This window comes from Callorhinus ursinus, unplaced genomic scaffold, assembly GCF_003265705.2.
Source record: "Callorhinus ursinus isolate GAN/ISIS: 27379988/994484 unplaced genomic scaffold, GSC_fseal_2.0 scaffold18, whole genome shotgun sequence".
NCBI lineage: Eukaryota > Metazoa > Chordata > Mammalia > Carnivora > Otariidae > Callorhinus > Callorhinus ursinus.
The window spans coordinates 30,566,513-30,592,959 of record NW_027397080.1 but is presented as its reverse complement, the minus strand read 5'-3'; the positions used below and the strand labels follow the sequence as shown (position 1 = coordinate 30,592,959).

The window sequence follows — 26,447 nt, the reverse complement described above, 5'->3', positions numbered from 1 at the left end:
AAAAGATGTTTCAGGGTTTGCATATTTTGGTTTTAGTACACTCTGTGGGCTCTCAGTTCAGCTCTATCCATTCTTCTTGTGCATGTAATTCTAAGATGTGTAGTCATCTGATTTCTGGCCAAACAGATAAAAAAACAGTACTTCTTAGGAAGCCAGAAGATAAGGGCAGGCAAACAGACGACCCTAAGAGGAAACAGTTGGCAACCTGTGTGAGCAATGCTAACTGCAAAAAGTAAACATATACACAGTGGTATCTCCAGACACTCTTGTTGCCCAGCCCTGCTCCAGCCTCACAATCTCCATACAGTCCACCAACGAAAGGGTTAACTCCTGGCAAAGCCCGGGGCTTCCAGACCTTGCTATAGCACCAAGTATCACTTCTGTCCTGATTGGTCATGCCTTGGCCCTATCGATGTTAATAATTAGAATATCACTCAGGAACATCCAATGTATATTGCTTTAATAATTAAGCTAGCTAACTTTCCCCCCTCAGTATCTAAGAAATCCAAAAATAAAACAGTTAGGGGTTGTTTCATGTAGGGAGAACAGTCTTATATAGTTATAGGCCCATGGGCATTTAATATATGACAATGCAGGATAATTGATTTTTGTATCAGCGAGCCTCAGTCATTAAGAAAAACTTAATTACATTAGCTTAATCTGTTTAGGAAACAGGCATGAGTGTGATACATTTGAGAAGTTAATTTTAATCCAAAAGAGACTGTGTATTGGTACTTATATAGAATTGAGCCTTTAACCATCTAGAAAGTTCACTTGTCCAGAATGATTCATTCTTCAGGATTCCAGAGCTAGCACTCCTGAATGAAACAAAATGATGGCCCGTCTGTATTACCACAACCAGAATGTGCATATTCTTGGGTAGCCAGATCCATTCTTCTATGCTAGTCTTTTTTTTTTTAAGATTTTATTTATTTATTTGAGAGAGAGAGTGAGCGAGAGAGAGAGAGAGCACAAGCCAGAGAAGAGACAGAGGGAGGGAGAAGCAGACTCCCCACTGAGCAGGGAGCCCGATGCGGGGTCCTGGGTCCTGGGATCATGATGCAAGGATCATGGGATCACGATGCACGGTCCTGGGTCCTGGGATCCAGGGTCCTGGGATCATGACCCGAGCTAAAGGCAGATGCTTACCTGACTGAACCACCCAGGCATCTTATGCAAACCTGATCATTGGCTCACCTGGGCTGGCCCGACCACCCCTCCATGCTCACCTGGGCTGACCACCCCTCCCTGCTCACTTGGGTCGATGGTGCTTCCCTGTTTACCTGGGCTGACCATACATCCTTGCCCCTTCCTTTTCTTTGCCTCCGTGGGTCTCCGTCATGGAGCTGTGGGGGCACTGAGGAAGAACAAAGCTCCCTTCTCATTTTTGACCTGATGTTATGATGAAATTGACTACCTGACAGCTCATCTCAGCCAGTCGCTCAAGCCATAGGCCTAGAAAAACAGGAGTTTAGAATAAGACACAGCCTTGAGCCGGAGATGTGGTCGGATGATGGCAAAAGTGAGTTCAGAATCAAATGTGACACCCTGAAAAAACAAATTAAAATGAAGGAAAAACCCGAACCAAAATAAGCAACGTGCTTCGCAAATACAAGAAGGAGGAAACTCATGTTCAAAGTTAATGGAAAATTTTATGGTTGAAGAAGACAGTGAGTTAGAAAGTAGGCAACGGAAGGGACCCTGCTCGACTCTGTCGACTATGTCCTTGGAGTCTGCCGCCGGGGAGAGGGAGGGACCCTCTTTCTCCAGTAAGGTGCCCTCCTTAGCAGGTGGGTCCTGCCTGGTCCGATCTCTTGGTGAACTCATTCCTCACTCTAACCCCCTCTTGTCCACACTGGTCAGCTGCACAGCTTCCCAGCCCGCCCTGGCTCTTGCCTGAGCCAAGGATTTGGAGAAACCAGGGCAAGGCTGCGGGTCTGATGGATGAGTATATTGCAGGATGGCTCCATGGTGAGGTGGCTAAAATCACAGACTCACATGCGCTTACTGTGAGGACTCTGTGGGGGCAATAAAAGGGCCAGGGCTCCCTGGGCATCCCCAAAGTGCTAAGCACAGGACGGGGGCCCCAGGGCAAATGGAGTCATGGGTAGTAGCAGACGCCCTCCAATTCCCCAGCAGGCAGCAGACACCTGCTCCTGGGGGGCCCTCCTTACTGTGAGTACGGGTCCTGTCTCCTCACACTGCCCCGGGCCACCTCCTCCCTCCCTGCCTCCCTCTGCAGGCCGCCTTGACCCCTCACTCAGCACCACCCCCCCACCCCCCCGCCGCCTCCTGCCTCCCTCGCTCGGGCTCTGCACCCCCAGCAGCCAGCAGGCCATGACCTTTCAGGCTCCCTCTGCGCTCCCTCTTTCCCCAAGTCCCACTTCAGATTCCCAAGAAAAATGCTCAGACGCCTCGATTTGTGTTTCCCTGCCCTTTGGACGTCAGGGGTCCCTGGCCTGTGGGAAGGTCCCTGGCATCCTTGCTGTCCTCAGGAGAGGAGGGCTCTCACCCAGGGCCGGGGCCCCGCAGGCAGGGCATGACCCACTTTGCAAAGACAGGAGAGTGGGCTTCTAATTTCTGAAAATGTGGAAGAGAGTTCCAGGAGGGGAAGAACGAGCCCCTCATTTTTGTCTGTAGCTCCCTCGCGAACAGGCTGGCTGATGATGAGAAGTCCCTTCCTTTCTTCACAAAGGGAGGGATCTGAACAGAGGATACAAGCCATTCGCCACACACCCTTCCTTTCGTGGAAGCCTACTCAGGGTGGGGAAACAGGCATAGAGCGGGTGAGGAACTTGCTCGGGGTCACACACGGCTCGTCAGAGGCAGAGCGGGGATCTGAACCCCATCAGTCTGGCTTCAGAAGAACCCTTGCTCTTGGCCAGGCTCTTTTGGCACTGGCACGTAGCGGGTCCAGCGTCCCCGGGCTCCAGGGCTGAGCTCGGGTAGCGGGGGTCCCGTTAGCACTGCTCTCCAGAACAGGACGGTCCTCTGTGTCTGGCTAGTGCCCCACGTGCCCTGCGGGGACACCGCCTGCCTTGTGCCTTTGCCCTCTCGGAAGGGCATGGGAAATGCTGGCCTGTCAGCAGGTATAAACTCAAAAAGTTTCTCCCTCAGCTGGTTTCAAGGACTGTTTACCCAAGTAGACACAGGAGGATTAGGCACACGGCTAATCCAACCTGTTTGGGTCTGACCAAGCGCCCTGCAGCTGTCAGAACGAAGGCTTCCCATGGAGGAACAGGATGCCCACACTCCATGGCCCCGAGGCACGCCCTGGGACGTGGTTCCCGAGCTGGGGCTCCAGGGTCTACAGGCGATTCAAGAGTGAGGCTAAGAACCCAAGGGCCTCCAGGCGGGACTCTCGGGCCCGTGCCCAAGTCCAGGGGGCCAGGCCATTTCCCAGGACAGCCGGCCGAGGCGGCCCAGGTCTGCAGGGGCTGCCCGTGTGGACTGCTGAGATGGGCAGGAAATAGCAAGCCGAATCCAGCTAGGGCTTCCAGGCCCCCCGGAGATGGCCCTCACCCCTTCTCAGAGTCCCCGCTTGCCAGGAGCAAGGGCACAGGAAGTGTCATTGTCCCGGGAAATCTTCCCCATCCTGATTCTCTGCCTTGGGCCTTTGCCCTGTCCTGTGGCCACTCATCCACAAAGGGCGCACTGTGTGGTCCTTCAAGTGAGTTTTCATAAGGTAGGACACGGAACAACCCAAACCGTGGGCTCAGGGCCCGTGGTGGTGACGCCAGTGGGGCTCGGGCGAGCGCACCACCCGGCCCCGCCACCCGAGTCACAAGGACCATTGTGGGAAGGTGTTATTGTTTTAGTGGGTGCAGCTGAGGGTGGGTTAGTCAGTGAGACTCGGTAAATTGTTATTTACAGTTTCTGAGCTTTTAAAAGAAGAGTGTGGCCCCAGAGTCAGCGTGATTCCAGACCCGAGGCACCATGATGGCTTCGGCACTGCTGCTGGTCCTGCTCGTGCTGGGGGCCAGGGCCCAGCACAGTTCGGAGTGGACCTACTCAGGTAAGCCCCCACCCCAGGGGCTGCGCCTTTCCTCGTTACCCTCATCCCTGCTGGGCCGGCCCTTCCTGCCTCCAAAGAGCACACTGAACTCAGACCCCTGATCGGAACAAGGCGAGGTCGCTCTCCTTCCCCGGACCCCCCCCGCTGCCCCGGCAGGTGTTTCTGCTTTAGAACCTTCTCTGGCCACAGTGCTGGCTGGAGAGCCTGCCTGCCGCCTCTGACTGCGAAGCCCTTTGCTTTCCCCGGCTCTGCACGTGGAGGAGGAGGTTGCTAGAAAGGGCTTCCTGCCATCTCACAGAGGGTGTGCGGGTTTGTGAGAGCTTTCTTCTTGGAGAGCTGTGGTCTGAGGTTTACCCAGAACATCCCGACTTGTCGAGAACCCGGCAACTTTGCACGGCCCCTAGGCTGCCGTCTCCCAGTGGCCATGACCCTGCTGAGGCCCAGATCTGCACATCTGGACCCGAGTCACCCCTCCCATGGGGCGGTGAAGAGAGCTCCTGCCCCTACCCCCCTTTTCCTGCACTGCACCCAGGATGGGGCTCTGGAGGACCCTCAGGGCCGCTGGCTGACCCACTCTCCACATGGCGCCCCCCAGCTTTGGACACCAGCGGAAGCATACATTCAGGGTGGATGGATGTCCTGTTAAGTCAAGGGCAACAGAATTAAGGACATCATGGGAGGCTCAGAGAGTCCAGTGTCAGAGGACAGGACCCCCAGCTCTGACCAACCGTCCTGCTCTGGAGCAGAGGAGGCCACGTACGGCCAGTGCCACAGAGGCCCTGCTTCATGTGGCTTGTTGGTACTAGGGGTGGTTCAGACAGGTAAGCAAGAGAGAGAGAATTCCAACAGTCAGGTCTTGTCCTTTCCAGGCTCAGCCCAGTCTCTGAGACTGCGGGCCTTCTGGAAAGCCACAGGGCCCCAGGAACACTCGGGGCAGCTACTTCAAAGGCCTTTCAGGAATATTTGAGAAACCCACACCACTGCTAGGGACACAGGCCAAAGCCTCTTGATCCCTGCAAGGGGCTGTGCTCGGGGCCTCTGGCCTTGATCCTGGCATCCCACCTCTGGGAAAGAATTGTTTAAATATTGATTTGTAGTATTAAATCAAGAAGAGCAGAGAAATAAAAAACTGACTTTTCTGTTGATTGCAAAACCGAGTAGCTGTGAGGGGCCCCAGTACAAACATCTTCCTTAAAACAAGCCAGGCACTTGCCGTGCAGCTACCCCCTAATGGGGGAGAGAGCTTGGGTCCCCGACTGCGAAGGGGTGGGCCTGTTACAGGAGGACTAGCTTTCCTCCTCTCCCTAGAATTATTGCCCACCTTAAAAAAAGAGGCATTTCCTTACTTTCATGTTTTTCAACGAATCACTTTGGTCATCTTTGAACATGATGCTTCCCCTTCTTGCCCTGAATCCATAGGTCTCTACCCTACTGGGACCCAATGAAAGGGGCTGGAGCAAGTCACCAGGTGGGGGGTCCTGCCGTTGGGGAGGGGACTGCAAGATTGTTGGGGGAGGGGAAGAAAGACTGTGCCCTTAGGAGGAAATGGGGACAGGACCCGTGGGAGCAACATGGCAGTGCCAAGCGCCAGGGAGCCTTCCAGTGCATCTATCAGCATATTCCCATGCCAGGGAAAACTAAAGCTATATATTAAAGACCTTCGTTGTTTCCCAAGCGCCGACTGTTCTCGGCGCCAGTGACAGCAACAGGGGAGTCTGGAATCCGTGTCAAAGCCCCTGAGACACCAGGTTCCACGGAGCGGACCTTGACGGCGTCCTTCCCACCTCCTTCTGGGGGTCAGGCTCTGTTTTCCAGAAGGCAGACCTCTGGCCTTGGTCCTGGTCTCCCACTGGGCAGACCCTGCTAAGGGCTAACCGCCCCCCTGCCGCCCAAACTCTTACTCCCCTTGGCTCTCTCCTGTCACAGAGGGGGCACTGGACGAAGAGCACTGGCCAAGGGAGCACCCCACCTGTGGGGGGACGAGACAGTCACCCATCGACTTGCAGAGGAGAAAGGTTCAGTACAACCCCTCCCTGAAGGCTCTGAAACTGTCAGGCTACGAGGTCCAGGCAGGCGAGTTCCCCATGGTCAACAACGGCCGCACAGGTAAGGGGCAGGCGGCAGGACGCCGTCCACAGGCGCTCGGCAGCGGCGGCAGATGCCAGAAGCCAGAGCGGCACACGGGGGATGCAGAGCACAGGTTGGGAGCTGCAGGCCCCAGGCGGGGGGTGGCCTCCACCCCAAGCCGCGAGGGAGGGCCTCTGTCTTTGGCCTCAGTTCCTGGCTGGCTCCTTCCTTCTGTGCGTTAACCTCTCCCCAGCTCAGGCTGACCCAGCCAGCATGCAATCCAGCTGACCGAGGCACTGACCCGCCTGCCATCTGTCGTCTGTGCCCTGGTCTGACTTTTCCATATTTTCTGTATTGAGTCTGATTGGCTCAAAATGCCTGACAGGTGGGCCCAGTATCCCTCAAAGGTTTTATTTATTTATTTATTTAAAAAATTTTTATTTATTTATTTGACACAGAGAGAGAGCACAAGCAGGGGGAGGGGCAGGCAGAGGGAGAGGGAGAAGCAGGCTCCCCACTGAGCAGGGAGAACTTGATCCCAGGATCCTGCGATTATGACCTGAACCGAAGGCAGACATTTAATCGACTGAGTCACCCAGGCGTCCCTCAAAGGTTTTACAAAGAGGCTCTTGAGGTCTTGAATTGGGTCTTCTTCTAGGAAGAGGGTGGAGGCCAGATAGGAAAAGGCTGACCTGGGTCTTGGACACACCACCCCCCCTTTAGAAGCCTGGACTGGACAACTGGAAAATCCATGCTTTATGTTTACTGAACACACTTCTGAGTTTTCCAAGTGGGCCCATCTCCTCTGAGCTTCATGATACCTCCCACTCCTGGCAGGGGGCCTTGTTTAGGCTGGAGGCCAGGGGCCTTGGGAGGCTGAAGGACTTAAGGTCACACAGTCTCTGGTGGCTGAGCCGGACCCAGGCCCCTCCCCTTCATGTCTGATTCCTCAACCACGTCCTCCTTGGACACCCCCCCGACTTCCACCTGGGCAGAGGTGCATGGGGGTCACAGGATTTAGATCTCCCATTTGCACAAGTGAGAAGATAAAACCAGTTGCCCTTAATGAGGCTGGTGGACACAGGAGAGTGAAGATCTATAAAAGGCCTCAGGCACACCTGGCCCAGATCCCTGAACTCCACAAATAATTCATGAAAGCCTGATTTTATCATTAATGTCAAGCTCCTGTTTCCAAAGTTGCTCCCTGAAGCCTCCAGCAGGTTGGCAGGTTGGAGCTTCCTCTGCTCTCCTTGCCCTCGAGGAAGAAGGGCCAAAGGTGGCAGCTTAAAGGCAGGGGAGAAGCTTGGTTGACCCCCTCGGACAGGCAACCAGAAGTATTGAAGGATTGAAAACCCCCACTGGTAGGGCGCCTGGGTGGCTCAGTTGGTTAAGCAACTGCCTTCGGCTCAGGTCATGATCTTGGAGTCCCTAGATCGAGTCCCGCATCGGGCTCCCTGCTCAGCGGGGAGTCTGCTTCTCCCTCTGACCCTCCCCCTTCTCATGTGCTCTCTCTCATTCTCTCTGTCTCAAATAAATAAATTAAATCTTTAAAAAATAAATAAATAAATAAAAAGAAAACCCCCACTGGTAACATGGGCTGTTTGTGTTGCATGTCTGCTGGGAAGGGCTTTGTGCTGAGGACCCAGGAGAGGGGAGGTGTTAGGAAGGTCCCAGCTTCCCCGGGGGAAGGCGGGGGTGGGGGGGTTGGGGGGGGGCGAAGCTTACAGTGGCTCCCTCTTCCCAGTTTGGAGAGGGCCCTGGACCTTCCTCCTATGGGCTGTATTGGGCTCTCTGGAGGCTGGAAGCCTATACGGTCCCCAATCTACCCTACGTCATATCAAACATATTGGAATGCACTCAAACAGCTCCCATTACTTGTATTTTTTTGATGTCAAGGATTTTGAAAGATTTTTAGAACTCTTTACAATTGGCTTTACATTGTCAGCAAGCTCCAAGCTTCAAGAATTCTACTGAAGGAAAAAAAAACAACACCCTAATCAACAAGTTTTCAAATCTAATAACATTTTGGTGAATCAGTTTAGAACAATAAAGTTGATATGATATAAACACTTATTAATTTTTATTTTGCAGGGTTCTTTTTAGATCTTGGAACCTAAGATATAAATATATATATGTATTTATATATATATTTTTTTAATTGACTTCATTTTTTAGGGCAGTTTTAAGTTCATAGCAAAATTAAGAGGAAAGTACAGAGATTTCTCATACACCCTCTGCCCCCACATACATTGTCCCCCCCATTATCAATATCACTCACCAGAATGGTATGGTTTTTTAAAAAGATTTTATTTATTTATTTATTTATTTATTTATTTAGCGAGTGAGCAGGGGGAGGGGCAGAGGGAGAGAGAGCAAGAATCTCAAGCAGACTCTGTGCTGAGCATGGAGCCCCACACACGGGGCTCCATCCTATGACCTGAGCCAAAATCAAGAACCAGTTGCTTAACCGACTGAGCCACCCAGGCGCCCCCAGAATAGTACTTTTTTTTTTTTTTTTTTTTTTTTTACCAGGGACGAACCTACCTTGACACAACATAATCACCAAAAGTCCAGAGTTTGCCTTAGGGGTTGCTCTTGGTGTTACACATTCTATGGGTTTGAGCAAAGGTAGAATGGACAGTATTCGTCATTACAGTATCATACAGAGTATTTTCACGGTCTTCATTATCCCCTGTGCTCCGCCTGTTCTTCTCTCTCCCCACGGCCACCCTGGCAGCCACTGATCCTTCTACTGTCTCCATAGTTTTGACTTTTTCAGAATGTCACAGAGTTGGAATCATACAGCACGTAGCCTTTTCAGATTGGCTTCTTTCACTTAGTAACGCACTTAGGGTTCCTCCGTGTCTTTTCACGGCTTGATAGCTCACTTCTTTTTAGCATTGAATAATATTCCATTGTCTGGATAGCCCACAGTTTATCCATTCACCTACTGAACGGCATCTTGGCTGCTTTCAAGTTCATAATTCAGCAATTATGAATAAAGCTGGCATAGACATCGGGTGCAGAGTTTTGTGTGGACGTTAAGTTTTCAGCTCCATTGGGTAAAGACCAAGGAGCATGATTACTGAGCTGTATGGTAAGACTGTGTTTAGTTTTGTCTTCCAAAGTGGCCGTGCCATGTTGCATCCCCCACCAGCAGTGAGTTCCTGCTGCTCCACAGTCTCCCAGCATTTGGTGTTGTCAGTGTTCTGGATTTTGGCTGTTCTGATAGGTGTGCTGTGGTATCTCACTATTGTTAATTTGTATTTCCCTGATGACATACAATGCGGAGTCTCTTTTCACATACTTATTTGCCATCTGTCTATCTTTGGTGAGGCGTCTGCTAAGGTCTCTGGCCCATTTTTTAATTAGGTTGATTGTTTTCTTATTGTTGAGTGTTAAAGGGTTCTTTGTATATTCTGGCTAGGAGTCCTTTATCAAGTGTGTCTTTTGCAAATATTTTCTCCTAGCCTGGGTTTTACCTTCTAAGTCTCCTCATAGTGTCTTCTACAGAATAGAAGTTTTTATTTATTTTTTTTAAAGATTTTATTTGAGAAAGAGAGAGAGAGGGAGAGAGCACAAGCAGGTGGAGGGGCAGAGGGAGAGGGAGAAGCAGACTCCCCGCTAAGCTGGAAGCCCAACACGGAGCTCGATCCCAGGACCCTGAGATCACAACCTGAGCTGAAGGCAGATGCTTAACCAACCGAACCACCCAGGCGCCCCTTACAGAATAGAAGTTTTTAATCGCGATGGAGTCTAGCTCGTCAATTATTTATCTCATAGATACTGTCTTTGATGTTATGTCTAAAAAGGCATCACCACGCTCATGGTCATCTAGGTTTTCTCCTATGCTAGGAATTTTATAGTTTTGCATTTTACATTTAGGTCTGTGGTGTATTTTGAGCTAATTTTGGTGACAGGTGTGAGGTCTGTGTCTAGATTGGTTTCTTTCCACATGGATGTCCAGTTGTTCCAGCGCCATTTGGTGAAGACTCCATTGTATTGTCTTTGTTCCTTCGCTAGAGATCAGTTGAGTATATTTATGTGAGTCTATTTCTGGGCTCTCTGTTCAGTTCCATTGACCTATTTGTCTCTTCTTTTGCTGATACTACATTGTATTGATTATTGTCACTTAATAGTAAGTCTTCAAGCCAGGTAGTGCCGGCCCTCCGGCTTTGTTCTTTTCAATATTGTCCTGGCTCTTCTGGGTCTCTTGCTACTCCATATAAACTTCAGAACCAGTTGGTTGATATCCGCAAAATAACTTGCTGGAATTTTGATTGCATTGACTCTATAGATCAAGTTGAGAAGATCTGACACCTTGGCAATATCAACTCTTTCTACCCAGGAACACAGAATATCTCTCCATTTATTTATTCTTTGATCTCTTTCATCGGAATTTTGAACTTTGCTCACATAGATCTTGTATGCACTTTGTTAGATTTGTACGTAAGAATTTAATTTGGGGGAGTGCTCATACAAATAGCACCCAGCTTTTAATTTCAAATTCTACCTTATATTTACATTTTTAGGTACCCCATGTTTTATTATTAGGTCCAACAGATATATAATTATATTTCAGTAAAGAGAAATTGAAAACATAGTTGGATATTGAGACAAACTTAAATTGCTACAAAAGTTTCCAAAACTTAGTCTCAATTTCCCTATTTAGTTGTGGACTAGTAAAAGTACCAGTACTAGTACTGGGTGGACCAGTACTCATTGATTAATATATATATTCTTTATCCCCTAAAATATATATTCATAGGTTCCAGAGAAGCTTACAGGACTGAGACATGGGCCTCTACAGGTCAGTGGGAGAAACAACACTGTTGTCTTAGTAGGTACTATTAGCTACTCCATTTGTTAGGCTCCTTGAAAGGATCTCTCATTCACCCTTCTATCTCCATACCTGGCACAGAGCCTGACATGGGTCAGATGCACTTACGTGTGAGAGGATAAATCCCAAGTAGACGCCCATGAGTGATGTAGGCTTCTCAGCAGGTTTCCATCTCTGAAGGCTGAGGGAGCAAGGCTGGTTTTGTCTTTAATAAACAAGAACAACAACAACACAAAACAAAACAAAACAAAACCACTTTCATTTTGAAATAGTTTTAGACTAGAAAAACTGCAAAAATAGTACAGAGTTCCCACATACCCTTCTCCCACTTCCCCTAATATCAACATCCTATAACCTTACTACCTTGATAGTACAACGCGATCGACTACTTCACAGACCCTTGTGAATTCCATCACGTTCCCATAGATGTCCTCTCTCTGCTCTGAGACCTCATCCGGGATCCCACAATCCATGGAGCTCTCCCATCTCCTTAGTCTCCTCCAACCGCGGTCAGCTCCTCCGTGTTTCTTTGACCTTCACGACCGGGACACTTCGCTGTCGTTTTCTCGGGCACAGAAAATGCTTTCTTTCTTTTGGCTTGAAAAGAACTTGAAGAACTTAGTTTTAAACAAAGAGGAGCACCTTCTGCTAACAGTTAAATCAATGCTCAGAATCTGGGAGGTTCAGCAAGTTCACCTTTGGGGACAAGTATTTGGCTTCACCTTTCCAAAGGCACGGTAACATGCTCTGAAGTAACATGCTGCCATTTTTCAATCCAGCCCATGCGATCCTGTCGATAAAACCTGAGCGGCAAAACGCTCTGTCTGCAGGGAATTACGATTGGGGGAAACATCCCTGTCAGGAGTTTTGTCATTGTGCACGTGGGGCTAACTGTCCAACTAGAAAGTTCTGGTCTGGTGTTCTGCTTTCCAATCTCTGGGCACAGATGACTCTGCGTATCTTCTTTTAAAGGCTTTTCCATTTTTTTTTTCCCTATGAGCATTGATTTGGAGGCAGGCTGCATTTTAAGCACTAAATAAATACAAAGCTCTGCCAAAGAGCATGTTAAACCCTTTGGGGTCAGATTCCTGTTTTACAAGCATATGAACTTAATCACAGCTCCCTGCTGCTTTCGACAAACTGGAAGGGAAGAAGGGCACATTATGGATAGATAGCAAATCCCTAACGTTTACTCTTTAAGAAAGCCCGCTTGTTTATAATCCTCTTTGATGACTCTAAATAGAAAGACCTGGCTAACAGCATAGATGCTGCTTGTCCCTGTCCCAGTCCTAAATTATGTACATCCTCATAGATCTTTTTCTTCGTCACTCTGCTGTCACCCTCCTGTGTCTCCCTTTGGCCTGGCTCATTCCAAAACTTAGTGATGTCTCTGAGGGCTGAGCCAGTGAAGCGAACAACTTTAGCTAGGTGACCAGAGTGACCTCCCTGGGGCCAATCTGTAGGTCATGGGGCAGGAGGAGAAAGTGGGACGAGTGGCCCGTTTTCCCGTCGGCAAGAACTTAACACTTGAACGCATCCACTGATAAGAACGTCAAGTTAAACCCCAGGCCAGGGGTTCGTGCGTTTCCTGATTTGCTGTAGAATTTGGTCTCTAGTCTTCTGAAGACAAGTGGAGGCCTGTGATACAGGTGACATCATATCCCGGCCACACCCCGTTCTTGGCCTGGTCTGCCCCCGCCCCCCCCACTGGACCTCTGCGCCTCCGAGCAAGGTGGAAACCTTCCCAGGTTGGCTCCCTTGTCCAGAAAATAAAAGCACTGAAGCCTGCAGGGATGCTCCCTTTTATGGAATGGAGCTGGCTGTTCGTTGGGCTATTTCTTTTATTTATTTATTATTTTTTTTAAAGATTTTATTTATTTATTTGAGAGAGAAAGAAAGCATGCGTGGGGGGCGGGGCAGAGGGAGAAGCAGGCTCCCCGCTGAGCAGGGAGCTCAGTTGGGCTATTTCTAAGAGGCTACCCAGGATGACTGTATTAAACACCTCAACTTGGCCTCATAAACAGTACTCTGGGAGTAAAAGTCATCAAACTAGTCCCAAGAGGTCCCCTACCCCCTTCCTATTCCTACGCTGTGGGAAAATTACAAAATTGGCCAGAAGTGGAGAGTACAATTCTGGGGCACACCCACTGGCCGTTATTTTTTAGGGCACCCTCCTTCTCTAGGGCTGACAAGCTGGCCCTGGCACTCCGTGGTCCTGCCCCTGACCTCCGGTTCTGGGTAGGAGGGCGTGTGCCCTGATGTGGGCGCCTGCCCAGCCCGGCTCTCCCATCCTGCCCTGTGTGCCAGTCACATCCTCCCCACGGGCAACCCTGCTTATGGTGTTCTAAGCCAGTGTAGTCCTGGCTTGCACCAGAAGTGGGCAGGGGAGCGGGGGAGCTGCCTGGCTAGTAGACCTGACCCAGCCATACCCATCTGCACCACTTGCAGCCCTCGCTTATCTTCTCCCCCAGTGCAGATCAGCCTGCCCCCGAACATGCGCATGACGGCCAGCGACGGCACCCGGTACATAGCGGAGCAGATGCACTTCCACTGGGGTGGCGCGTCCTCCGAGATCAGCGGCTCCGAGCATACCATCGACGGGATCAGATTTGTGGCTGAGGTACTTTGAGGACCCCGGCCAGGTCCTCTTTCCTCTTTCAAATATCACTGTCACTTTCCTTATGAAAACAGCCACAGAGACTGCATGATGACAGTCAAGTCACCCTAAGGTTGATTTTTTTTTTCTCATTCATTCACAGCTACTTATTGATCCCTGCTATGTGCCAGGGGTTCAGGCAAGGTCCCGGCTCTCACAGAATGCACAGCAAGGCAGGAGTTTACAGCCCATAGAATGGGGCAAGCCCTCTTTGGTTTCAGTTGAATTTCTATGTGTTAGATTTTCAGGGTTCTCTCTCTTGCATAGATCTGTCCTTAGGATGACCATGGTTTACAGTGTCCTCCAGAGCAAGGTGACTCATGCCCACTCTGGGAGACCTCAGGAGAACCCAGTGGCCTCATCTGAGCCCTCCGGACACTGCCAGATCATCTGCCTGGAGGGAGGTGGGGTCAGGGACATGCCCTTGAATTGCCATCTCCCCAGAATCCCACTCACGCTCTTTCCATTCCTAGAGGACTTTCTGGTCTTGATAGATCTCATGCCCAGATGGGAGGAGGTTGGAGTTGTTTAGGAGGGACAGTCTCTTGCTTTTCATTCTCCCCTGAAAACCTGAAGCATTTGAAGTCTGTATGGGCCACCTTTGACTTACTCTTTCTTGCTCCCACAGATTCACATTGTTCACTACAATTCTAAATACAAGAGCTACAACATAGCCCAGAGGGAACCAGATGGTTTGGCTGTGCTGGCAGCCCTCCTCAAGGTAGGCTGAAACGACACATGTGAAGTCATAGATTGGCGTCCACAGTATCAAGGGTAGACAAAGGGTCTTCCTCCCTGTCCCTCCTCATCTGTGTCTGAGCTCACCGTTCTTGAAAAAACTCTGACCCAGTGAAGCCCTTGCTCACAGTCACTGGGTTCCTTCTGTGGGACCAATCTCGGAGACCTTGGATAAGTGTGACAGCTGACTTAAAAGAGCTAGGATCACAGCACAGTTGACCGAACATAAACCAGCCTGAGGGCAAGGGGGAGCCAGATGAAGTCAGCACCTCTGCTTTTCTCAGAAAGTCTGGAGGGCAGGACTTGTGGCTATAGGCGGCAAGAAGTGGTCAATGAACTCAGTTTCCCCCAAACAAGTATTAAGTTGGATAAAATGGCCAAAAACCACTATATCCCTACTCTGGAAATGGACTAAAGGCAAACAACGCATTGAGGCATTTATTTTTGAAAAGTGGCTAGAATTTTGAATAAGAACAATGGCGCTATTCCTATCCCCACCCCCTAACTTGGTCAGCAAGGCAGTTTTACTGGGGCAGGCTGGACAGGAGAATGAGCAGCCTCACTGCCTGGGGGCAGGCAACTCACTTGATTTGGAGTGTGAGTTGAAAACCCATGCCCCAGGCTCTAACAGTAAAAGTACTGGAAAGCAAAAGCTGAGGCTGTCCTGATAACTGTCTGATCTCTGAATGTGCTTCTTAGCTCACAGATCCATCAGCAGAGGGTGCGAATCTGATGGGCTTGAGGGGTTTGAACAACAACCTCTGCTAAAATCATGGACTGACCACAAAGCTCTGCTGACCCTAGGCAGTTCTTAGAGGGCCCTAGGAATCCAGGCCAAAAATTAGATTTAAGAACAGAGTGGAGATATCACCTGGTGTACATGGCCAGGGAGACACATCCTGCAGATGAAGGCCAAGCAAATTCTTAAACAGATACACAAACAAACAAAAAATTATCAGGACAATTTTTAAAAATCAGAGTTCATATTTACTATCGTATATTATTTAAACGTCTAGTTTCCAAAAAAAAAAAAATCTGGGCATGCAAAGAAATAGGAAAATACGATCCATATTTAGGAGAAAAAAATGTAGTCAACAGATAATGACTCTGAGTGGACTCAGTGATTAGCAGACAGGATTTTCAAACAACCATCATAAATGGGTTCAAGGAATTAAAAGAAACTGTTCAAAGAATTAAAGGAAAGTATAATGACAATGACTAAAAAAAGGGAAATCTCGATAGAGAAACAGAAATGATAAAAATGCACCAAATGGAAAGTCTAGAGTTGAAGAGTTGAAAATTCGTGACATGGTCTCCAAGCAGATATGAGGCAGCCGAAGAAGGAGTCAGTACATTTGGAGCGAGATCAAAGAAATTATTCAATCTGAGGAACAAAGGGAAAGATTGAAGAAAAATAAGCAAAGCCTTAGAGATTCACGGGAACAAGATCACACAGCCCAACATACACCTAATGGGAGTCTTGGAGAGGAAAAAGAGAAAGTGATAGAAAAAATATTGCAGAAACAATGGCCCCAAATTCCCCAAATTTGATGAAAAAACAACAATTCACTAAACTGGGTAACTGAACAAAACTCATGTCTGATCAGAGTCGAAGTCAAACTGTTGAAATCAACAAGAGAAAAAGGATTTTTTTATAAGTAGGGGACTGACAGTACAACTAATAGCCAACTTCTCTTTAGAAACAAGTCATCAGAAGGCCATGGAAGGACAGTCAGCCAGGAATCCTAATCCAACTAAACACCCTTCAACAACAAGGTGAGACAAAGGCATTCCCAGATACAGAAAAACTGAGATAATCGTTAACAGATCTGTCTTGCAAGAAATATTACAGGAAATCCTTCTGGCTGAGAGGCAATGACAATAGACAGTAACTCAAATCCACAGAGAGAAATGAAGAATGCTGGAAATGGTAACTATAAAAGACTATGTACATATATTTTTGTCTTGTCTTTAAAAATTTTCTTTTAAAAAACCCACAGGATTGTTGAAAGCAATCATTATACCACTTGTTGTTGGGTTTACAATATAGGTAGATGTAATGTCAGTGACAAAAGTGGGAAAAATAGAAATAGAGCTAGCTTGGAGCAAAGTTGCTATATTTTATGGGAATGAAATTAGTATTAACCTGACGTAGGTTGTGATAAGTCGTAGATTGAACAGTAGTTCCCCCTTATCCTTGGTTTAACTCTCCCAGGTTTTAGTTACCCTCGGTCAAGTGCAGCCCAGAAGCAGACGTTCCTTCTAGTGACGTATTCCAGGAGCCTAATGCTAGGTCACAGCACCTACATCATTCACCTCCTTGCATAGGCATCACCTATCATCACGCATCATCACGAGAAGAGTGAGTGCAGTAAAATAAGATATTTTGAGAGAGAGAGAGAGAGACCACATTCACATAACTTTTATTTCAGTATATTGTTATAATTGTTCTGTTTGATTATTAGTTATTGTTGTTAGTCTCTTACTGCATCTAATTCATACACCGAACTTTATCACAGGTATGTATAGGAAAAAATGTGGTATATATCTGGTTTGGTGCTACCCGTGGTTTCAGGCATCCCCTGGGGGTCCTGGAATACCTTCCGTTCAGATAAGGGGGGACGGCTGTAATCACTAGAGCAACTACTAATAATTAAAAATGGCTAAATGGGGGGCACGCGGGTGGCTCAGTCGTTAAGCATCTGCCTTCGGCTCAGGTCATGGTCCCAGGGTCCTGGGATCGAGCCCTGCTTCGGGCTCCCTGCTCATCGGAGAGTCTGCTTCTCCCTCTCCCACTCCCCTGCTTGTGTTCCCTCTCTCTCTGTCTCTCTGTCAAATAAAGAAATAAAATCTAGAAAAAAAAATGGCTAATGGTACACGGAAAGTATTGGTTTCACACAGAAGGTGGAACAGAAGAACAAAAATCCACGAGGCACCTAGCAAAACAAACAGCGAGCGACTGTCATAGATCCAAGAAATCGGAATTCATACACAGCGGAAGAAGAACTGGATCAATACCACTGACTGAAAAGAACCACTGAAAATTCACCTTTTTCACCAAAAGTAATGTTTCTGACTTCTAAAGAGTCAACACTCACACTAAACAATGGTGACCCAACAGGGGGCAGAACTGGAGCAGTTTTGCCTTGGACAGAGGGCTGTCCCCAGCTCAGTCACGAGTCCTGAGGTTGGGGAAGGGGGCACATGAGACGAAGCCCCCCTCATCACAGGGAACCGGCCTGAGGTGAACCCTGCCCAGAGTCCCTGGGGGGTATGGTGACAGTGACTTTGGGCCATGCCCTGAGGGCCTCGCGGGTCACCGCCGAGAAAGCTCTTTCTCTGGAAGCTGTAAAATGCTTCCGTCCTGTCTCCCTGGAAGAGACTATTGAGCCCAGGCAGTTGGTGGCAAAGAACAGCCAGATGATCTCTCCCCGCACAACAGGGGCTGTGGACGGGCTGCCTCCTCCCCGCCCCCCAGGCTCTGCCCAGGCAGCAGGGACACCAAACAGCTGGGTTACCAGACGGAGGTCCCTTTTCCATTTGATGCACCGCTCTGTGTTTCTCCTCCAGGTCTCGGATTATGGTGGAAACACTTACTACAGCAACTTCATTGCTCACTTGAACAACATCCGGTATCCAGGTGAGGAAAGCCCACAGCAGCAGCAGGGGGGCCGGGAAGGGGGGCGGGGGACGTGGGCAGGCAGGGTGGCACACAGGCCCCGCCAGGGGAGCGCCCTTCCCTGGGCCAGGGCTCTCGTGACAGCGATTCCTGCTGTCGGCTCAGGCTGCGAACACCTCCAAGAAACGTGTTCACAGACCCCACCTGCTGATTCCCACAGCTGGAGGCTGGGGCACCACGGACTGGGGATAGCTTCGCTTCACCTCTGGTTCCAGTGAGTAGGGATGACCGTGGGCACTAGAGAGGGAGAGAGGGAGAGAGAGGGGGAGGAAGAGAGAGAGAGAGAGAGAGATGTCCGTGCCTGGACAGGGCTGGTCTCCCTTTCCCCTGCCTCCAGAAGGCAGAAATCTTGTCTGAGAGGCCACCTATCCCTACAGCCTGTGACCCGAGCAACAACCACATCAGCTTTGACACTGGCTTTGTGCTTCTGACTTTGGCCGCCTCGCCCAGACTCCGGTTCCCTGACTTCAGGTCCCGCTCCTCCAGGGGGTCCCTTGACCTCCGACCCATGGGCCTTCTGTTCTCACCAGTGCGTGAGTGGGGGTGGGGGGTGGGGGGGAGGCAGGAGGAGAAGCAGGGGGAGGAGCCCACTCCCCTCTGAGCGTGGAGCCTGATGACGTGCGGCTCCATCCCAGGACCCTGGGGTCACGACCTGAGCCAAAGGCAGATGCTTAACCCACTGAGCCACCTAGGCGCCCCCAACTGCTGTTATTTTTATTCATAGCTACAAATACGAGCATGTATTAACACTGCCTGGAAATCCTAAACTACTCATCTGGGCCTTTGCCTTTTCCTCTGCAGAATGCTTATTTCACATTTTCTCCCTTCCCTCGAAGCCCCTCTACCCTGGCCCCAGCCTCCCCCTTGGAGCGGATCAGATGCCTTGTTCCCGCTTCATCGAGAAGGTGGTCAGACGCTTACTCATCTTCTTAACGCATGGGCACCTGCCTAGCCCCACGTCCCCTCCTCTGTTACAGTGGGTGAGAGTCCGTGCTCCCTACCAAGACCCCAAGACTGGCCCCTCCACACGCGCACCCCCCGCCCCTCCCTCTCAGGGTCCTTCCACCTGCTCGCCTCTCTCCCGTCCCCCAGCGCCAATTTCTTACTGTTCATCTGTCATCCCGCTCAGCACACAAATCTGTGCTCTAACACCTCCCGGTTCAAAACACAAGCAAACACGAGTGTCTTTTGACCCAGCCACTCCCTCACCTTCCTCCCAGCTCCCATTCGAAGCTCCCTTGAATGTGTTGCCTCATGGTCCTGTTCTGTTTTCTCACTCGGGGCCCCGGCAGGCCACCATCCCTTTAAAGTCACCTCTGTTAGATTGCCTGGTCTCTTCTCTTTTCTCTTAATTGACCTGGAAACAATGATCCATCACACCTGGCTCTCGTTCTGGCCACACTCTGGCTCACGCCCAGCTCCGCTCTCTTTCTGCTCCTGCTCTAGATAGTGGGGGGCACCGGCCCTGCCTTCCCCGGGGGCCTGATTCCGTCCCATGGCCTCGATTGCCCTCTCTGGGCCGTGGACTCCAAAAATGTGTATCTGGTCCTCCATGCAGTGATAGTATCAGGCGGGGCAGGTGAGGCAAAGCAGATGCAAAAACCAGCTGGCTATTCTACGGACCACTAGCAAGGCCAGCTGGAGAAACCACAGGCCTGTGGTCTAACTGAGGCATTTCCTTGAATGCACGGACCTCAGATATTCTGTTTTATGAACTGACCCAGATCCATTTCCTTTTCCAATCCAATAAATTGTGCTTCTGATCAATACTGCCCAAAACACTGGCCTCCCTCTCAACTCTGGATTCCTCTATCCAACAACTTCCTTGATACTGCCCTCTGAATCTAAAACTTAACATGGCCCAAACCTAAATGGGTTCCCTACCACCCATCCCCAGGCTTGTCCCTAAACCAACTTCCTCATCTCAGCAAAGAGCATCATAATCCATCCCATTGTTTAAGCCCCAAATTCCAGAATCACTCTTTTTTTTTTTTAACTTTTTTAAAAAAAGTATTTTTAAGGGGCGGCTGGGTGGCTCATGACCTTCAGCTCAGGTCATGATCCCAGGGTCCTGGGATCGAGTCCCGCATTGAGCTCCCTGCTCGGCAGGAAGCCTGCTTCTCCCTCTCTCACTGCCCCTGCTTGTGTTCCCTCTCTCCCTATGTCTCTCTCTGTCAAAGAAATAAATTAGTCTTTAAAAAAAATTATTTTTAAGTAGGCTCCACCCCCAATGTGGGGCTTAAACTCATGACATCAAGAGTTGCGTGCTCTACAAACTGAGCCGCCAGGCACCCCTCCCAGAATCATTCTTGATTTTCCTCTTTCCATTATCCTTCATACCCAAACCATCAGCAGGTCTTACTGTTTTCACCTCCCTGCTTTCAATCCTCTTGCCTATAGGCTGAGAAGTAGAATTGCTGAATCATATGGTAAGTCTCTGTTTAATTTTTAAAGTCGCCGTCATATCATTTCCCATAGCGGTTGCACCACGGTTCTGGAATTCTTGACTCACTTAAATATATTACAGTGATGAAACTATGTGCTAGAGCCTTTAGAAGGTTGTATCTTGAAGCCTTTCCAATAACACTAAAATTTAGAATTCTTTTTGCCTATTCATGGGATTATGCACTACCAGACTCTGACGCCTTGGTTTAGCAAGCCTATTTACAGCTATGTAAAAACTGTGACCTCTTTGCCATTAAAAAATGCAAAGTGCTCAGGGAAAGTGAAGCAAAATTCAGCTCAACTCCGTGTTTCTTCGATGGTGTCATGCTGAGCTCAGGGGCTCGGAGTCATGACAGGAACGGAAGAGGGATCCTCTAGATGCACTGATGGGTACCGGTGCTGGGAGTCTCTGGACACCCTGCTGAAGCGCTTCTCCCCACACCCCACCCGTGGCTGAGCTTGGTTTCCTTGGGGCACGGCAGAAGGAGCTCAGGACCGGGTGCCTGCATCCCCACTTGGTTCTGAGTCTGCCTTTCTAATCTCTATCCACCCCTTTCTTTTTTTGTTAAGATTTTTATTTATTCACTTGAGAGAGAGAGAGCGAGAGAGAGAGCACGAGACGGGGGTGGGGCAGAGGGAGAAGCAGACTCTCCGCTGAGCGGGGGGGGCCTGATGTGGGACTTGATCCCAGGACCCTGGGATCATGACCTGAGCCGAAGGCAGATGTTTAACCAACTAAGCCACCCAGGCGCCCCTCTATCCACCCATTTCTAAGTAAGCCCAAACCAAGGAATTTTGTTATTTCTTGGAGAGTTCTTACCCAGAAGCCCCTAGCAGTCATAATTCTTTCATTTATCATAAAGCGTATTCTCTACCCAACAGTCTTGTAATGACAGGCTCATGAGTACTTTCCTATGCGCAAGTTCAATGGCCAGACCTTATAAGCACACCCCTCCCCCTTTATCCTTGTAGCAATCCTATTGAACATTCCCTTGTCACAGATGAGGGAGCAGCCTTTGAGGAGTGAGCACCCGACCAGTGCCACGCAGCTAGGAGGAAGTATCTGAGTGGGTCTCTCCCCAAAGTCTTTGCTCTTACCCCCTTCTAGGAAGCAGCAGGCTGGGGAAATGTTTCTAACGTTCAGCTTCTATGTTCTGGTGAATCAGGAGATTCGAACATGGAGAGGTCTGAGCCTGAGCTGTCCTCCCAAGGGACACCAGTGGCCCCTCAGCTTCCTTTATCTTTTGTCCTCTCTGTTAGGACAAAGCACGGTTCTGAGTGGCCTTGACATTCTGGACATGCTCCCCGTGAACATCCACCACTACTACAGCTATAGGGGGTCACTCACCACTCCTCCCTGTACCGAGAACGTCCACTGGTTTGTGCTGGTCCATCATGTCCCGCTCTCCAGCGCACAGGTAAGGCATGGCATCACCTCCCAGTCTCCCCTTCTGACTGCCTGGCTGACAAGAGTGCTCCCCTACATCTCACCTCATGCCAACACTTGGCTCCTAGGGTGCTTTCATGCCCGGGGCTACTGTGCCTCACCTCTGTGGCCATGTGTGATCTTACCAGCCCCCTGGCAGAGATGAACAAGTTGAGGCATCAGGGAATCCAAGGAGCCCTGAGACCTTGGATGCAGCAAAAGGACTGGGACCTGACCTCAGTCAGAGAAGAGCTGCATGGTGGAGGCAATGTTTACTGAGCAGATGCTCCCACCAGGTACTGTTCTAGGCCCTTGACGGACAGAACCCCCTTCCTCACGGAGCTTACATTCTAACTTCATAAATGGCTTTAGGCAAGGACATATTGACATACTGACATCGTTAGCTCTTTACCGTGCTAACACTCCTGCAGCCCTTTGAGGAGAAGAGCTGTATTGGCTACCTTTTGTTCCCCACATAGCATGGTGCATAAGAAATATTTGTTGCGTTAATGAAAGGACAAATGTAACTGAGGTCGCAGAGGCAAAGCTACATTTCCTTCTGAGTGATGTTCTTCCTCAGGAACAAATAGACCTTTTTCTTAAACTTTTCACTTCCCCAATGCAGGAAAAGGTGGAAAGACCCCTATTCAAGGATACTCACACACAAATCTGTTTGCTTCTTTTCCTCCTTTCTACTGGTGATCATTTTTTTTTAAGATTTTATTTATTTATTTGAGAGAGAGGATGAGAGATAGAGAGCACGAGAGGGAAGAGGGTCAGAGGGAGAAGCAGACTCCCTGCCGGGCAGGGAGCCCGATGCGGGACTCGATCCCGGGACTCTAGGATCATGACCTGAGCCGAAGGCAGTCGCTTAACCAACTGAGCCACCCAGGCGCCCCTCTACTGGTGATCAAATATTCATAGAAAACAATTAAAAGAGATGTTTGGAAGAATGGATGGATGGTTGGAAGAATGGATGGATGGATGGATGGATGCATGGATGGAAGGATGGATGGATGGAGGGATGGAAGGATGGATGCTCTGCCTGCCATATAGCAGAACTTGAGATCTTCTCATACCTGCTTTATCAGGATTATAGAAGTAAACCCAAGCTCTAGTTCAGCGGCTAATTATGCTCTTTTAAACCACCCAGTACCTCTTCCCCTCCATAATTCACTTCATGTGGCCTGTAGATTTGGAAGCTAGAGAATTCCATAGTGGATCACCAGAACAAGACCCTCCAAAACAACTACCGGAGGACCCAGCCCCTGAACAACAGAGTGGTGGCAACCAACCTCATCAATCTCCCTAGCCGGGGTAAGATCAACTCTTGTTTATCCTTTGCAATTTTTTGAGTCCTGTTTTCTTCCTTCCCTGGGTGGACACATCTCTTCTGGCAATAGTAGGGAAGGGAGAGTCATCTAAAGGGCAGGAGGCTCGGATGGGCCAATCTGTACAGGGCATGTGTGGGCAGAAGAGATGGCTCATCTCCCCAGTCCAGGCAGTGATGCCAGTGGGTAGAACAGAGACCCCAAGGATAGACAGTTACATGATTTATTTCCTACTTGGTCTTGGCCAGAGGCAGCAGGAGAAGCAAGATGCTCAGCAACCTCCTGACGCTCCCATAAGAGTGTAGGCTCAAGGTATCCTTATTAAACACAACTCAAAATTATTTCCCTCACACCTCTATCTTGGTCTGTTCCCAAGCCCATCCCCAATTCCCACACATTCCCTCAAGGTGGGATTAGCTAGAGCATGTATTGTTTACCAAATTTTCTTGGGGATCACGCCCCAGACACCAGGGTGCTGGAAGTAGGCATGACCAGTCCGGCCTCCCTGGGACCCTCTAACCCACTGGGTCAGGCTTCTTGGCTCACCTTATTGCTGTGGTTGCAAGAATGCAATTATTCTGCAATTTTCCCATCTTTATTTTATCTGTTTCTCTGTAAAATTGTGGTGATCTGTAGACATTCCCTGAATTCATTGTCTTTACAGTCTATTTCTCCTAACCATTCCTGAAACCTTTACATCCTCTAATACAATAGAGTTGGTCTCCAATCAATATTGCCCACTCAATATTACCCCAACTAATTTTTTTTTACCCCAACTGATTATATGTATTTTTCAAAACTTTTAAATATCCAGACATGCCCTCCCCTTCCGTCCTCATCAGTAAAGGCCTGTTTGTGATTTTGTCCCGATCTTTCCTTCCTGGTTCATTGATTGTTTTCCCTTGCATTTGGTTGCTCCTCCAACAATACTAACAGAGGAAAAAGGACACCAGTTATAACGATCACTTCCCCATATTACACTAATACGATATTAATAGTGCCCATTCCTTTTCCAAAGGGTGACATCCTGCTAAGAAGGTCCAAATGCTAGCAGCCTAGCCAAAGGGAGCATAGACCCACTGATCCTCCTCCTTGTTCTAATCCTGCCATGTTCCCATTTTCCCTGCAGATTGTATAGTTTCCCATATGGCACACCCCAAATGCTCTTTCCACAAGGGGGGTGTGTCACTCCAGTTCACCCTCAGGAGGGCGCCCAGGTGGCTTAGATATCCGACCAAGATGCCCCACATTGCAGTTTGCCTAGATGTCCGTTGTGCCCACCCTTCTGAGACTCACTGTTTAAGATTATTACTTCAGCTCCCAGTAGATAGTAAGAAGGCTTCTTCCCCCACTTGCAGCCAGGGCACCGGAACGACAGCCTCCCTCTGTGTTAAGAGAACAGAACTGGGCAGCATCTTGCCCCACCTGACCTCAGACCCAGACTTCTGGGGAGCAGCTCTGGTCTCGGGTCAGCGAGGTTGTGTCACCCACCTGATGCCTCACAGTTCCACCGATTTCCACCCCCTGATGGGTTAATATGATCAACCCATCAATAAGGAATGACCTGACAAAGAAGCAAGGTTACAAAAGCAAGATAATGGCCAAATATAGATGTTTTGCAATTCATTTGTTAGAAAACACCCACGTCCCCTTAAGGTCAGGGCTCCTCAGCATCACATGAGAAACCAAGGTCCAGGCGTAGAACCACCTTTGACATCTCAGCCCTTGGATTCTGGCAGCTTACACACCTAAACTCAGACAGTGTGAAGGTGCTTGAAGCCAATGGGATGGGAACATGGAGGGCATTCTAAGGAACCTAAACTCCTTCCCGTAAGTACAGGTGTGGGGAATGGTGTCTGGCTGTCCCACATTCTGTTTTCACAAGGACCACCAAACTTTTGACCTTTCTGTATGAACTCTTCTTTTTATAGGATATAATCTAGGTCCTGAGTTCCAGCTTTATGTAAACAAGCTCAACGATAAGCTGGAATACTTGAGAAGACTTACTGACAAGAAAAACACGAAAGAAAAACGCTACAGGCAGCAAGCTTGAACACGGGGGGTGTACAGGACGAGGTGGCCCTCCCCCGAGCCCGCGCCCTGCCGGGCTCGGCCCGGGTCCCCCCGGGCTCTGAGAAATCGCATGTCAGAATGGCAGCCTCCCCGAGGCTCCTGTTCAGCTTCTGAGTTAAGACATGGGAAACCATCATCCGTGAGAGTAAATGAGGTAGTTTAAGGGTGTGAGAAGGGGTTTGTTAGACAACACCAATGGGAATTGATTGGAATAGAAATTTAAAGGAAATGGAGCCCTAAGTATCTTCCTATCAAATCATGCGTGTTGATCTGTGTAAATTACAAAGCAGCCCGGCCTGCCGTGTGGGATTTAGGTGTAATAAAATGTCTTCGGGAATTTGTCATTTGAACATTTCTCTTTTCTCTTCCTTTGTACCACTCTGAATATGCCTTCTTTGCCATCCCCCCAGGGACACCGGCGATGGGACAGAGATCAAGGTGGGAGGGGTTCCAGGACCAAGTTTAGGAAAAAGGAGAGAGTCTTACCTTGGGAACTTGTCGGTGGGGAGGCCTGGAGCCCTAGCCAGGCTGTGTGAGCAAAGGAAAAATAGAGGAGCAGGATTGCAGGCTCCCAGGAGAGATGGTGCAGATCTCGTCCTCATCAGTCAGATGGTGGCTGGGCCTTGTCAGTAGAGCTGGGTTCAAGGGCCAGTTCTGCCGCTTACTGTCATCATCACTTACTGCGATAATCGCTGAGGTTTGGGTACACTGATGCGTGTTTTTGACTAAGGCCCCTTTCTCACCACTGGCTCTTCGACTCTCCCGTCTCCGGCCCAGCCCCCCATGTCCTTCCCAGTTCCTTTGTCCACTCTCCTTACTGGCTTTGTTCCCGCACACACTGTCATCCTTAACCTCTGACTTCCTTTACCCCTCAGCGGAGCTGCATTTCCCCCAGTTTACTGAAACAGAAGCCAAGATGCAGGACAGCCCGGTGACTCGCCCACCATCTCCCAGGGAAAAGATGGTAGAGCCAGGATCTGAAGACAGGTCTTTTGTATCCAAGTTGTTTTAGCTACAGAAGGCTTCCCTTTCATTTATCCAAGCTTTGTAAAGCACCTGCCACTTGCCAGGCGTGGAGCTGAGGACTGGGCCACAGAGATGGGGCGGGAGGGATGGTTTCTACACTGGGAGCTCAAGTCCCGTGAGCAGGACAGACCTTGAGCTAACCCATCACCCT

The 26,447-nt window shown here is 49.4% G+C and overlaps 1 protein-coding gene across 1 annotated transcript; it reads left to right on the top strand.

Moving 5' to 3' along the window:
- The first annotated feature begins 3,936 nt into the window (after positions 1–3,936).
- CA6 (carbonic anhydrase 6) lies at positions 3,937–25,250 on the top strand. The gene is made up of 8 exons (XM_025856631.1): positions 3,937–4,015; positions 5,942–6,121; positions 13,394–13,542; positions 14,207–14,299; positions 17,887–17,956; positions 21,701–21,858; positions 23,060–23,183; positions 25,141–25,250. Exons 1-8 carry the CDS (start codon positions 3,937–3,939, stop codon positions 25,248–25,250), a joined length of 963 nt encoding a protein of 320 aa, XP_025712416.1.
- The last annotated feature ends 1,197 nt before the right edge of the window (positions 25,251–26,447 follow it).

Bases quoted from the DNA above. Each gene is read 5' to 3' on its own strand.
- CA6 (XM_025856631.1), top strand. From the start codon at position 3,937: ATGATGGCTTCGGCACTGCTGCTGGTCCTGCTCGTGCTGGGGGCCAGG. The intron at 13,543-14,206 runs GTACTTTGAGGA...TTGCTCCCACAG, and splicing joins GGATCAGATTTGTGGCTGAG to ATTCACATTGTTCACTACAA. The intron at 17,957-21,700 runs GTGAGGAAAGCC...CCTCTCTGTTAG, and splicing joins GAACAACATCCGGTATCCAG to GACAAAGCACGGTTCTGAGT.